The 13,501-nt window shown below is 41.2% G+C and overlaps 1 protein-coding gene across 8 annotated transcripts in view; it reads right to left on the reverse strand.

Annotated features, from left to right (window-relative positions):
- The window catches only part of LOC138735618 (rapamycin-insensitive companion of mTOR-like), a 265,357-nt gene that overhangs the window by 139,895 nt on the left and 111,961 nt on the right, over positions 1-13,501 (reverse strand). For 6 of the 8 annotated variants that reach the window (XM_069883715.1, XM_069883709.1, XM_069883692.1 and 3 more), the window contains 3 exons: positions 10,647-10,714; positions 3,599-3,681; positions 1,422-1,509 (listed from right to left, as the gene is read on the reverse strand). In XM_069883715.1, the coding sequence (XP_069739816.1) occupies positions 1,422-1,509; positions 3,599-3,681; positions 10,647-10,714 (239 nt within the window). Of the gene's footprint in view, positions 1-1,421; positions 1,510-3,598; positions 3,682-4,218; positions 4,395-10,646; positions 10,715-13,501 lie in introns of those variants that run through there. The other 2 variants (XM_069883740.1, XM_069883739.1) reach the window with 2 other exon arrangements.

A 13,501-nucleotide genomic window follows, 5' to 3' on the forward strand; every position in this document is an offset into this window, starting at 1 on the left:
GAATTAATGGTTGATGTTTTTATTCATTCATCCCAAGTGCCATCTCAGCTGAAGTGGTGCTAATATACCATCAGATTTTTGAATGGACAATGAACCTAAAGGCACTACCTCACCTTTTTCTCTTTGCATTAATTATTTTTGTAAAAACAGTAAAAACTGGAATGATACCTATGCAGATTGGTAGATGCTGGATAAGTGAATTTTCCGGTTGCTTGAGATTGTGTGTTGCGTGATTGGAGAACTAATGCCTATCTTAAATATTTGTATTTTTTACCTATTTATTTTCTGTGATTTTTTTTGCTGGTTGCTTGAATTCTACATTACAGGGGTTTTACAGTATTGTACCAACTGTAATTTATTGCAATTTTGCACCCGTATTGCACAATATCACTGCCGCAAAGCAACAAATTTCATAACGTTTATGACAATAAGCCTTATTCTGGTCACCCTACTAAAGCGGAGAAGTAACTACCCATGGAGAATAGGTATGTATCCCATTGTTTTTTTTTCTGGGGGTGTGATTTGCTGTGGGACAAAACTACAGACATGATACTTGGAAGTGAGACATAGCTACAAAAATTTATAACTATTGTGAAATATTTATCTAACCTTCTTTGCCATAGGTCTACGCTGCTGTACATAAACAACATTCTGGTGTAACTTTATTGAACAGGCTTCTCGCCAAGTTAACATAGTAAAGCCAATGCCACCCTAAAGGTTTAAACCAATGACCCTGAAGTTAGAGTTAAAATGCCATCAGGAAGAATTAAAACTCAAGTAATTAAATACAATTGCAATGGGCGAGAGAAAAAACCAGAGAAATTACAGAAACTGTCAGAAAAACAGGACAATAAAAGAAACCCATTTAATGTGCAATTCTAGATTCATTAATGTGGTCTTTTAACTGCTGTCTGAAATGGGAAAACAGCACACTTGATTCAAAGGGGAATTGGGGATGAGTCATTATTTTCCAGTTACACCATCATCTTGTAAACAATTAAAAGATACACCACTTCAATGAATATGAGCAAACCTTTGAACAGCAATCCAATGTACAAAGTATTCATCTTCTCTGCTTTCACACTGTGTAGTTTACAGTACAGCTGCCAAATGTATGACTTGGATGTAGAATATAGCAAACTCCCTTAGAGACAGATTATAACATATTCAAACAAGCAAAATATCCTGACCAACGTTCCGATGACAGACATTAAAAGACTGGTTTACACTGGTTTCCATACTTCTCTCACGTAGATCAGATCAATTACGAAGTTTGTCTATTTCCAAATGGGATTACCTTTTTCCATTTTGCATCAAAATAACAGGAATTGGTTTGCAACAATAACTAAGAGTGAGCTCACAGCTTATCTAACCTCCTACACACCTCTGTGAAATAACTGACAGAAAGCATGCTCACCCACCTACACTGAGCAGAGCTTCTGAAAACTCCTGCGTCTCTACAGGAATAGGTAGTCGGAAGATATCGTACAGCACCTCTATCAGGCCGCGCTGTCAAAGTAAAAGAGGGAGGAAAAAGTGTCAGTTCACAAAAGGTCTTTTTCCATAAAGCAGTTCATGACGTACAGGATCATCCCTAGCAGGAGAGGCACATGCAAAGTTATGCAGCCACCTTCACACTTAACTACCTTGTAATGTCATGTCTGATTACAAGATAAATTGTTGAGAAGAAAAGTACATCAGCCGATTCAAATGTAGGAGTAGACTCGATGAGCCAAATAGCCTGATCATGCTCTGGCAACTTATGGAAATCCTAAAAACTATCAGCAAATCAGACACCTCGAATCACATGTAAATAACTTTTCAACATCAACCCGCAAGGCAACTCAACAATTACTCAACAAATCAATGTACATATTTGAGTTAAAAACCTTCCATCTGCTCTTCTTTCCTTACCCACAGGTAACATTATTCATTGCTATGAATCATCGCTGGTACAATTGCATCTGTCCTCATGTGACAACCATAACTTCACACATCATGTGCAGTTATAACCTACCCAGTGTGGTATAAACTCTGTCCTGGCTGAGGAAGACGAGTTTCATCACCACCCTTCTCTCTGGGTGGCCACCTTCAGGGCATAGAGACCTCCCAAAAAGCATCACCTCACAATTATCAGGATTAAATTCTATTGGCCATTGCCATGCCCACCTACCAAATAATATTATTCTGAAGTAAAAACACAACGCTGGAAAAAACTAAGCAGGACACACAGCTTACTTTATATAGCAAAGATAAAGATACATACCCAACATTTCAAGCTTGAGCCCTTCATCAATGTATGAGAAAATGCAGACAGGCACCCAAAAAAATGGTGGGGAGGAGCACAGTCTGACAGGCAGGAAGTAATAACTGGATAAGGGAAGGAGGGCACACCAGCAATTGGGGGAGGGTGGCTCTGTGAATGGAGATGGGAGAGGGTGGAGAGCTGATAGAAAGGAGACAGAGGGAGAACAGGAAGTCATCCAGCAGAAACCAGAGAAGTTCATTTTAATACCATCCGGTTGGAGAGTGCCCAGATGGAACATTAGGCATTACAACTCCAATTTACGAGTGGCCTTGGTTCGGCAGTGCACAAGGCCACGGACAGACAGGTCAGCATGGGAGTGGAGCGCAGAATTAAAATGGTTGGCGATTGTGGACAGAGCGAAGATGCTCAGCAAAGCGATCTCCCTGTTTGTGACCAGTCTCTCAGATATGGAGAAGGCCACAACAGGAGCACTGGATGCAGTAGATGGCTCCCACAGATTCACAACTGATGTGTTGATTCACTTGAAAGGACAGTTTAGGGCCTCGAATGGCAATGAGGGAGGCGATATGGGTGCAAGTGCGGCACTTCCTGTGGTCACATGGCAAGGTGCCAAGGGGTGATTAGTGGGAAGGGATGAGTGGTGGAGGGAGCAGTCCCTAAGGGAGGTGGAGGGGAGAAAATGGGATAACGTGTCTGGAGGTGGGAATATTATTCTGGAATTTGAGGTTATCCACCAATTTTCTTGTCATCTTCAAATTGACCAACCAGACCTTGACAGGTACGCCATGAGTGTATATACAAATAGAAATGATGCTGCTACCAATCCCTGTGGTACATCACTGGTCATGATTCCAATCCCTAAAGCTATGCTCTACTATCATTCCCTGTTGCCTTATTGCTCAGCCAATGTTGGGATTCAATTTGCCTTGGATTGAGTTCACATTATCAACAAACACATTTGAGCAGTTTTGCCCGAGTTAGCCCACTGGGCCACACTGGACATTCATTACATTAAGACACTGAAGAGCTCTCAACTCTAGCTTCAAACTTCAAGCAGAAGAATGTCAACTTGAACTGTTCAGAAAACCAACTCATTAGTTTTAATGGGTCATCACTTTTCACACATTGTCCTCAAAACACATGGGAGAAAAAAAACGGAATAATGAAATGAGGGAAAATATGCAAAATCATGATTCAAAGGTAACAGCATACATAATTTTAAAAAAATATCACTTGCAATAAACAGCAAAAAATTCACGCAGTGCAACTGGCACAAATGATGCTAAAGTTCAAATGCCAGAACTCACTCCAGTGTGAACATCAACTTACCCGTACTTCCATATTTGGTATGCAAAGTATTCCTATCAAAGAATGGATGCCTGAGTTTCCTGGTCGGCACAGATTGATAATTCCTGCAAACCAAACACAGCATAGGTTCGCAGCATTAAAAGTAGCTCTGGACTCATTGACAAAAGCTACACCTACCATATTGTCAAATTCAAATAATGCTTTAAAAGGTCCTTAATCGTTGAGTAACGTGAAGCCAGTAAGTTGAATGTGACTACCTTGTCTGTGGCCTCAGCATGTTTTGCCAGAAATCTCCAAGTGCAGTATTCACAGAGTGTGGACTTCTGTAGGATGGGTGATTTTATTTTCATTTCTAACTATTATTACAAGATCAAACCAGCAACCACAAAGAAGGTAGATCACACAGGAGTAAAGATGAACAATTATTTATTAACAAATAATTCACCTTCAAACTTTAATTCAAAATCCCCCCCCTTTTATAACAATGCCCACTGATTAATATGCAAATTTCTATAAAAGTGTAAAACTAATAAATTCCCCAGCCTAACTATAACATATGTAATCAAAGTCTAAGTGATATTTCCAACCAGCCCACAGAAAAACTTAAGACACAAAACAAACACAAAACACACAAGACTCACAAAACTTCGATCTCAACCGAAGCAAAGATCATCAACAAAATTCAGACTGTTTGGTAAACTGAAGCCAAAAGATCTTTGCGAGAGAGAGAAAAGAGTCGTCTTCTTGCAGAGAGAGGAACAAAGGCTTGGTCCAGATCCTTCTGGCTGCCTTTGGAATGTTCCTCCCTTTTAAAATGCCCAACATTCTAAACTGTCCTCCAGACCATGACTCATGCTCTGGGCCTCCTTCCACTCCACAGCACCCCTAGTGGTGGTTTATTGTCCAAGTCCAGAAATATTTAGATCATTTTCTGCACATGCCCAGTTTGTCTCCCACTTTCTCTCAGCAGTGCACCTTCACCGGTGCTCTCTAAGGCAAACTGTTACTTTCCAACACAAAGCCACACAACACATGGGTCAATACACAACACAGAACTCTGTAACACTATACAGATGCTGTGAATTGAAATAAAGACAGAAAATGCTAAAAACACCCTCACTGTGACAGAAGCTGGCTGATCCACAGAGTTTCCAACAGTTTTTGCTTTTATTTCATCACAAATAAATTTAGTTTAACAGTTAAATTGTCTGAATCTAGTAGCTTTAACATGCAGGGATATAAACAAGCAAGACTCTTAGGTAACTGGTAACCAGCTGGAACATTGAAATGAGGTGACTTTCAACTGGTTGCAATTGTATCTTGGAATATACATCTGTAGTTCCATTAAAAGTATTGTCCTCTAAAAGCAGTCTGAACTTTGGGAAATGACTTTTAATTTATTATAAAAGTACATTGATTTAATTTTGTTTCATTGTTGTAGACTCTTAACCTTATATGGAAATCCCCCCTGATATCCAGCACTTATGGGGATTGGTGGATGCCGGATAAGTGAATTTTCCAGTTGCTTGAGATTGCATGTTACATGATTGGTGAACTAACAACAAGGTGGCCCAATTTTAAACTTCTGTATTTTTTACCTATTTATTTTTCATGGTTTTTTTTGCTGGTTGCTTGGGGCTGCTGGTTGTTTGAATTCCGGATAACAGGTGTAGTTTTAAATTTCACTAATATATAGTTGCTTTTAGCCCATGGCATAAACAATGAGTAGTGGGCCATTTAAACACTTGTCCATTTGATGTTCTACCAAAAAACAATCTTACTGTCCTATTGATTTCACCAACAGTCTCAAATCTGAATACAATCAGTGATTGAGACCCCATAACTCTTCACGGGGGACAATTTTAGTGACTTATCACACTTGACTGAAGTACAGTAGTAGTAATTGGTTAACCAACTGGAACTAGTTGGCATGTTATGGTAAAGTTGTACAAGACATTGGTGAGGCCAAATTTAGAGTATTGTATGCAGTTTTAATCACTTAACTACAGAAAATATTTATGTATGTATACAAATGAATACTTTCCCTGCATATGTATTGTTTGTCGGTATGTGTGTTATGTCTGGTTGTGTATCTGCATGTTTTGCACCGAGGACCAGAGAACGCAGTTTCATCAGATGTACGTGTGCAATCAAACTTGACTTGATTTGAATAAACATATCAATAAGGTGAAAGAAGGTAGGGAGATTTACCAGGACTAGAGGAACTGTTACAGGGAAAAAGTTAAACAGCTTGGAACTTTATTCCCTGGAGCATAGAAGAAAGAGGGGAGATTTATTGGAGGTATCACGAGATAGACAATAGACTCACCAAGGCAAATAGAGCCTTTGGAAGACTACACAAAAGAGTCTGGAAAAACAACCAACTGAAAAACCTCACAAAGATTAGCGTATACAGAGCTGTTGTCATACCCACACTCCTGTTCGGCTCCGAATCATGGGTCTTCTACCGGCATCACCTACGGCTCCTAGAACGCTTCCACCAGAGTTGTCTCCGCTCCATCCTCAATATTCATTGGAGCGACTTCATCTCCAACATCGAAGTACTCGAGATGGCAGAGGTCGACAGCATCAAATCCACGCTGCTGAAGATCCAACTGCGCCGGGTAGGTCACGTCTCCAGAATGGAGGACCATCGCCTTCCCAAGATCGTGTTTAATGGCGAGCTCTCCACTGGCCACCGAGACAGAGGTGCACCAAAGAGGTACAAGGACTGCCTAAAGAAATCTCTTGGTGCCTGCCCCATTGACCACCGCCAGTGGGCTGATATTGCCTCAAACCGTGCATCTTGGCGCCTCACAGTTCAGCGGGCAGCAACCTCCTTTGAAGAAGACCGCAGAGCCCACCTCACTGACAAAAGACAAAGGAGGAAAACCCAACACCCAACCAATTTTCCCTTGCAACTGCTGCCTGTCCCGCATTGGATTTGTCAGCCACCAACGAGCCTGCAGCTGACGTGGACATTACCCCTCCATAAATCTTCGTCCGCGAAGCCAAGCCAAAGAAGAAGAAAATTAATGATGGGCATAGACAGAGTAAATGCAAGTAGGTATTTTTCCACTGAGTTTAAGTGAGATGTAAACTAGAGCAGATGGGTTAAGGGAGAAAGGAGAGAAGTTTGGGGAACACAAGGGGAAATTTTTTTTTACACAGGGAGTGGTGGGAGTATGGAAGGAGCTGCCACTGAAATGGTGAATGCAGGCTCAATTTTAACATTTAAGTAAAATTTGGACAGGTACTTGGATGGGAGGGATATGGAATGGCAGCAGGTCAGTGGAATTTGGCAGAATAATATGAACCCAACTAATTCTTTCTGTACCAATGGGGGTAATGATTTAGGTGATTGGGAAACTTTAGTGAAATTGCGATGACGAGATTAATAAACAGATTAAAACTTTAAGACAGACACAGCAAACCGATAATATGTTGCGGTTGTTACATCTGGGAGTTAATGGAAACTATGAGGCTCATTGCCAATAAAATCTCCAGCTAAACATGAAAGTCTGAGGATGCAGGGGTCGAGTGCAATACATAAATTCGCTGGAGAAACTCAGCAAGTCATGTAGCATCCACAGGAAGGCTAACCAACATTTTGGCCCTGGGATCTTCATCAAGGTATATGCAAAAACAGGAAGGTGCTTGATCCTTGGGGACCAAATCTGCATGTCTGCAATATGGATCAGAGGTCAATCCACCTGAGAGTGGCAGAGAGGATAACAGGATTCTCCCTCCACCTCCCCCCACCCCAGCCCCCCACAATGACGTAATCTACCGTTGGGGAAGAGATATTAAAGCCAGCACCACCAGGCTGAAGAACAACTTCTTGCCACAAGCAGTGAGAATGTTGAACAACCAAAGGAACTCCTCACACTAGCCCTCCGAGACACTCATATTTCATGAAACAATATTTTTTTTTATATATATGATACTTTTCCTGCATATGTACTGTTTGTCTGTATGTGTGTAATGTTTGGTTGTACGTCTGCATGTTTTGCACCAGGCATCAGAGAATGCTGTTTCATTGGGACATACTTGTACAATCAGATGTCAATAAACTAGACTTGAAAATGTTGCCTCGGATTTGTCAAGCTGGAAGTGGAGAATCTGAGAGTGAAAAGTTAAATGTACACTATTGCAAGAGGTAAATGCGTTCCTTAGATCAAGTACAACAAAATCAGTAAGTAAGAGGGTGGAACCATGGGGGAGGCAATTAAGGAGATCCAGGGAGCAGCCATCAACAGGTTGATTCTGTAACTTGTCCAGTATTTTTTATATAGATCTGGTGTCATCATCTTGGGTCTGGGAACTTGGAGCAGAAGGGGAAAGGTTGAATTAAATTGAAATTGTTTATTATCAACTATACTGGGATATAGCAAAAACCCTTGTTTTATGAGCTTACCAGGAAAATCAATCCCATGCTCAAGTACAAATAAAACAAAAATCCAGGGGTTTATTGTTACAGAGAAAACATTCAGTGAATGGCGATGTCCATTTACAAATTAGAGGTCCCTTCATTGGTCAGAGAACAGTGGAAAAGAAACTGCCCTTGAATGATGTGTGTTTTCACAATTGTGTATCTTCTGTTCGATGGATGATGGTGGGGGAAAATGAGGCTTTGTTGGCTCTTTTCCCAAGGTAGTGGGAAGCGTTGTAAATTGAGTCGATACTTATAGATCCTCAATTTTTTTATTTAATATTTCCTTTTTTCCTCTCTATATTATCAGCTATAGTCATTTGGTATTGACTCATTTCAAACATCACTCACTTCTTGTCTCTCTTTCTCAAAGGTGCAAACACCTTTGCCTCATTGGGTTCCGTAAAAAAATCTATTTTTCCCATCTGGAACAAAAATTTTCAATAGTGCCAGGTACCTTAGGACAAAGGCATAACCTTTCTTATATGACGGCCTGCGCTGAATTGATAATTTATTGACTATCTCCCTCCCTTAAGCACCATGGTCACAAACAAACTCACACCCAAACTCTGACACCGAGGTCTCATCACCCTCTTCTGCAACTGGATTCTTAACTTCCTGACATATAAACTCCAGTGCTCCACAATGCTATGTTCTGAACTTCTTAAGCACTGCAGGGCCAAATATAACTCTAACTCCATAAACAAGTTGGCAGATGATAACCTCTTTCTTTCAGGTCACCACAGAGTTCCTTTTTGTTTCTCTTATTTCAAGTGAAACATTAGAGAGCCAGTCCTCTCCTCTTATATGAACCACAAGGTTTTTGACCAGGCTGAACAAAACACTCACAACCTGTCTTCCAAATGGGGTTTTCCCACAAGCTTGCCAGCTTGTCCTGTTCCAGTCCCAGCTGTTGCTTCTGACTGTAAAACTGCAGAAATGAGCTCTTCCTCTCTCAGAGAAAAACCCGTTTGACTCCCTCTCTGCTTGCAAAAACCACATGACCATCTTAGAACAGCAAACAGCACTCCCAGACAGCTTGTGGCTCCAAACCTACTCCGAGTTTATTTATCTGTTGCTTTTCAAAACAACAATCCATTAGTGAAGTCTCCTGGGCACTGTCCAAAGCTTTTGCAAAGGCTCTTGGAGCTGGCCTGTCGAGCTTGAGCAGAGCTTCAGTATTTTAAATGAGATCTGTTTTGAAGTATTTGTATGTGACCTACAGTTAAAAAAAACTGCTGAAATTTATCTCCCAAAAGCTATCTATAATCTGTCAGATTTATCTTTTAATTGCTCTTTTAATTATCTTTTATAATATATATCTTTTTAATATATTTTTATATATCTTTAATAATCTTTTAATTATCTTTTAATTGCTCAAAAGAACAGGAAAGAGGATTATTATTTAAATGCTATCTGTTTAGGAAAAGGGGAGAAGCAGTGAGACTTGGGTGTTGCTGTGCATCAGTCGTTGAAAGTGGGCGTGCAGGTGCAGCAGGCAGGGAGGAGGGCGAATGGTATGTTGGCGAGAGGATTTGAGTCCAGGAGTAGGGAGATCCTGCTGCAGCTGTACAGGGCCTTGATGAGATCACACCTGGAGTACTGCGTGCAGTTTTGGTTGCCTTATCTGAGGAAGGACATCCTTTCCTTGGAGGGGGTGCAGAGAAGATTCACTGGACTGATACCAGGGATGGAAGGACTTGCATATGAAGGTTAGATAGACTACGCTTGTATTCTCTGGAATTTAGAAGATTGGGGGGGGGGGGGGGATCTTATAGAAACATTAAATTCTTAAGGGTTTAGACAGACTAGATGCAGGAAGGTTGTATCCAATGCTGGGAAAAACCAGAACCAGGGGTCACAGTTTAAAGATAACGGGAAGTTTTTTAGGACAGAGGTGAGGAAAATGGAATTCTTTGCCACAGGAAGTAGTTGAGGCCGGTTCCTTGTCAATATTTAAGAGTAGGTTAGATTTGGCCCTTGTGGCTAAGGGGATCAGGGTGGTATGGGGAGAAAGCAGGAACTGGGTACTGATCAGCCATGCTCATATTGAATGGCGGTGTAGGCTTGAAGCTCCTGCACCTACTTTCTATGAATTTGTGCACCAACAGGTTCCCGAATTAACTTCACAATAGTGATCTCATGCTGTCTTGCTACATACTAATTGATTTTATCACTGCAACATGACGTGCTGTACTGTGCTCTTGCTCTTCTACTTTGTACTTCTGTATACTCCTCAGAGTTGACTTGCTGGACTGCGAGCAAAACAAACTCTTCTCACTGTACCAGGTATAACATAATAATGGTAGAGTTGAACTTGATTCTACCACCAGCCATCTACATCAAGGGTAAGCTAGTTACCAATTAACCTTACAATTGACTGTTTGTGGGTTGCAAGGGAAAAATTAGAGGATGTAGGGAACACCTACAGGGCCACGGGAACAAGTGTAGGATGGCAGAAGTAAACTCAGGTCACTGGAGCTGTCAGACACTGTCATCCTCGTAATCTTCAGATCAAGAAATGCCCAACACTACATTCAATCTTCTCAGCATAATTAGGGATGAGTAATAAATTCTATCTATGGCTTCTCAAGCCTAAGTATAATGAAGTAATTGACATGCCACCATGAATCTTACCTGCCCAGGATCGAAAGGTTGCTACTATTGCCATTTTGCTGGCTAATAACCGTGCTTCCCTGTCTTCTCTGCATGAAATTTAAAAAAAAAACATAGTTATTACACCCCAAATACAATACCACTATTTATTCCCCTCTCAAGTGCATTCTCCGTGGCCTCGAGTTACTTTGGCACCAGCTTCTCTGATACGGCAATTAGAAGAAACTGGAGGGTTCCTTAGGGTCCTACTGTCATGGATCCGATCCATGACAGTAAGAAGACAAAAAAGCTCAAGGGATCAACAGGGTCCTATTGCCGACCACAGGCCTCCACCACAGCAGCTAATGGCCCAGAAAATGAGGCAGATACACTGGCCAACCTCCAAGCGAAGTATCCTGAAGCTTGACTTCAACTAAGCCACCCACAAACTCATGCCCCAATGGTCCCAACACCCTGGACCACGGCCACAGATCCATAAAGGAGGGCTGCCGTACCATCCCATGCCCACATTTCTGCAAATTAGTTCATTGGACTGTACTAGCAGAAACTGAGGGGAGGGTGGTGATAAAAACTTCAGCAATACATCCTATGTGACTGGTTCTAGTCAAAGGTCAAGACTGTATTCAAGGATTCAGTAAACAGCCTTGATAAATACACCGCTGCCATCATCAAGAAGACATTAGAGGGATTCCCCAATTGGAAACCATCAAGAGATGGACTCACTGTTGAAGGCCAGGAAATCCAAGTATAATCTCCACAATGCCATGAGAGAAGCTCTAGTCCAAAAAGAACAACAGAGACATGCAGTGATGATGAGAGGTAATATATGTTTCCACGGAATAAAGCAAAGCTCACCACAAGAATAACAGCTAAACACTCCCAAATGAGTTCAGCATGTTCTAAGCCTGCTTCGGACAGGGAGCATCCACATTAACTAGTGCAAGCAATGTTACACCCATGGTCAGGGCGACCTTCAGCAACTGAACATGCAGAAAGCACCTGGACATGTCCTGAGAGCTGTACAGGTCAAATAACTCCACTTGCTTCAAGGACATTATCAAACCAGAAGAGAAGCACAAGAATGGGCCTAAATGACTGCTAACCAGTGGTTTTGACATATACCAGCATGGTGCTTTGAGAGACTAGTCATGGTTAACAGCAATTCAACCCTCCCAGCCATCCTCAACCCAAATCTATTTGTCTCCTGGACAAGCAGATCCACAGCAGATGCCATGATCTGAACCTCAGCCCTGTACCACCTGGATGCCACAGACATTCATGTTAGACTATTGTTCACAGACCATAGTTCTGCCTTTAATATCATAGTCCCCAGCAAACTCATTCCCAAACTTTACAATCAAGGCCTCAGAGAGCCCTCTGTATTTGGATCCAAGACTTCCTGTCGAATAAGTAAAGACAGATAACAACATCTCCACAATCAGCCCCAACACCAGAGCTCCTCAAGGATATTTCATACAATGTTTAGATTTCAGATTTATTCTCAGAGTACATATACAAGATTCTTTTTTACTGCAGGCAAGGCAGAATTACCACTTAGTGGTAGTGCAAAAAATAAACTGTACACAGCATATACTTGTAAACAAATAAAGAATGTAAACAGATAACGGATGTAAACAAACTGTGCGCAATACTGAGAGAATTTTTTTTAAAATCAATAAAGTGCAAAGTAAGTCCTTAAATGAGTTTCAGAGTTTGTTGTTGAGGGGTCTGATGGTGGAGGGGGAGCAGCTGTCCCTGAACCTGGTGGTGCGAGTCTTATGGCACCAATACCCCTTTCCTGATGGCAGGAGCGAGAACAGAGCTTGTGCTGGGTGGTGTGGATCTTCGATGATTTCTGATGGCAGTGTTCCCTGTAGATATCCTCAATGGTGGAGAGGGTTTTGCCTGTGATGTCCAGGGCTGTGTCCACTACCTTTTGCAGGGCTTTACGATCAAGGGAATTGGTGTCCCCGTACCAGACCATGATGCAGCCGGTCAACACACTTTCCACCACACATCTGTGGAAATTTGCCAGGATTTCTGGTGTCATGCCAAACGTCCTGAGGAAGTAGAGGCTAATATGCTTTCTTCACAATGCCTGTAGTGTGTTGGGTCCAGTAAGGATCTTCTGAGATAGTGACTCCCAAGAACTTAAATTTGTTCACCCTCTCCACCCCTGATCCCCAAATGATCACTGGATTGTATATCTCTGGATTTCCTTTCCTAAAGTCACTAATCAGTTCCTTAATTTTCGTGAAATTGAGTGCAAGGTTGTTGTTGGTGCACCATTCAGCCCAATTTTCAATCTCCCTCCTATGTGCTGACTCTTCTTTTTTTTTTTTTTTAATTTTTTATTTTTCACACCATAAATCACAATAGCCATGATATACACTTTTTCTTTTCCACACATTTACAGTGACTTTTTCTCCCTCCCCCCTCCCTCCTCCCAAGCCACCCCCCTATCCCCCCCCCTCTCATCCATTTTAGTTATACAATCTAGGTTGCATTAATTCAGTTAGACAATGTTGTCATTCAACAAAAATACACCAGAAATTCTACTGAGTCCATTCTTTTCTTTTCTTCTCCTTCCATCAACTTAGGTAATGTTTGTTCCCGGTAGGTTTTCGCTATTGTATTTAATGTAAGGCTCCCATACTTGTTCGAATATTTCAATATTATTTCTTAAACTATATGTTATTTTTTCTAATGGAATACATTTATTCATTTCTATATACCATTGTTGTATTTTCAAATTATCTTCCAATTTCCAGGTTTACATAATACATTTTTTTGCTACAGCTAGGGCTATCTTAACAAATCTTTTTTGTGCATCCTCCAAGTCAATTCCAAATTCTTTATTTTTTAAGTTACTTAGG

The sequence above is a fragment of the Narcine bancroftii genome, chromosome 1, assembly GCF_036971445.1.
Source record: "Narcine bancroftii isolate sNarBan1 chromosome 1, sNarBan1.hap1, whole genome shotgun sequence".
NCBI classification, from domain to species: domain Eukaryota; kingdom Metazoa; phylum Chordata; class Chondrichthyes; order Torpediniformes; family Narcinidae; genus Narcine; species Narcine bancroftii.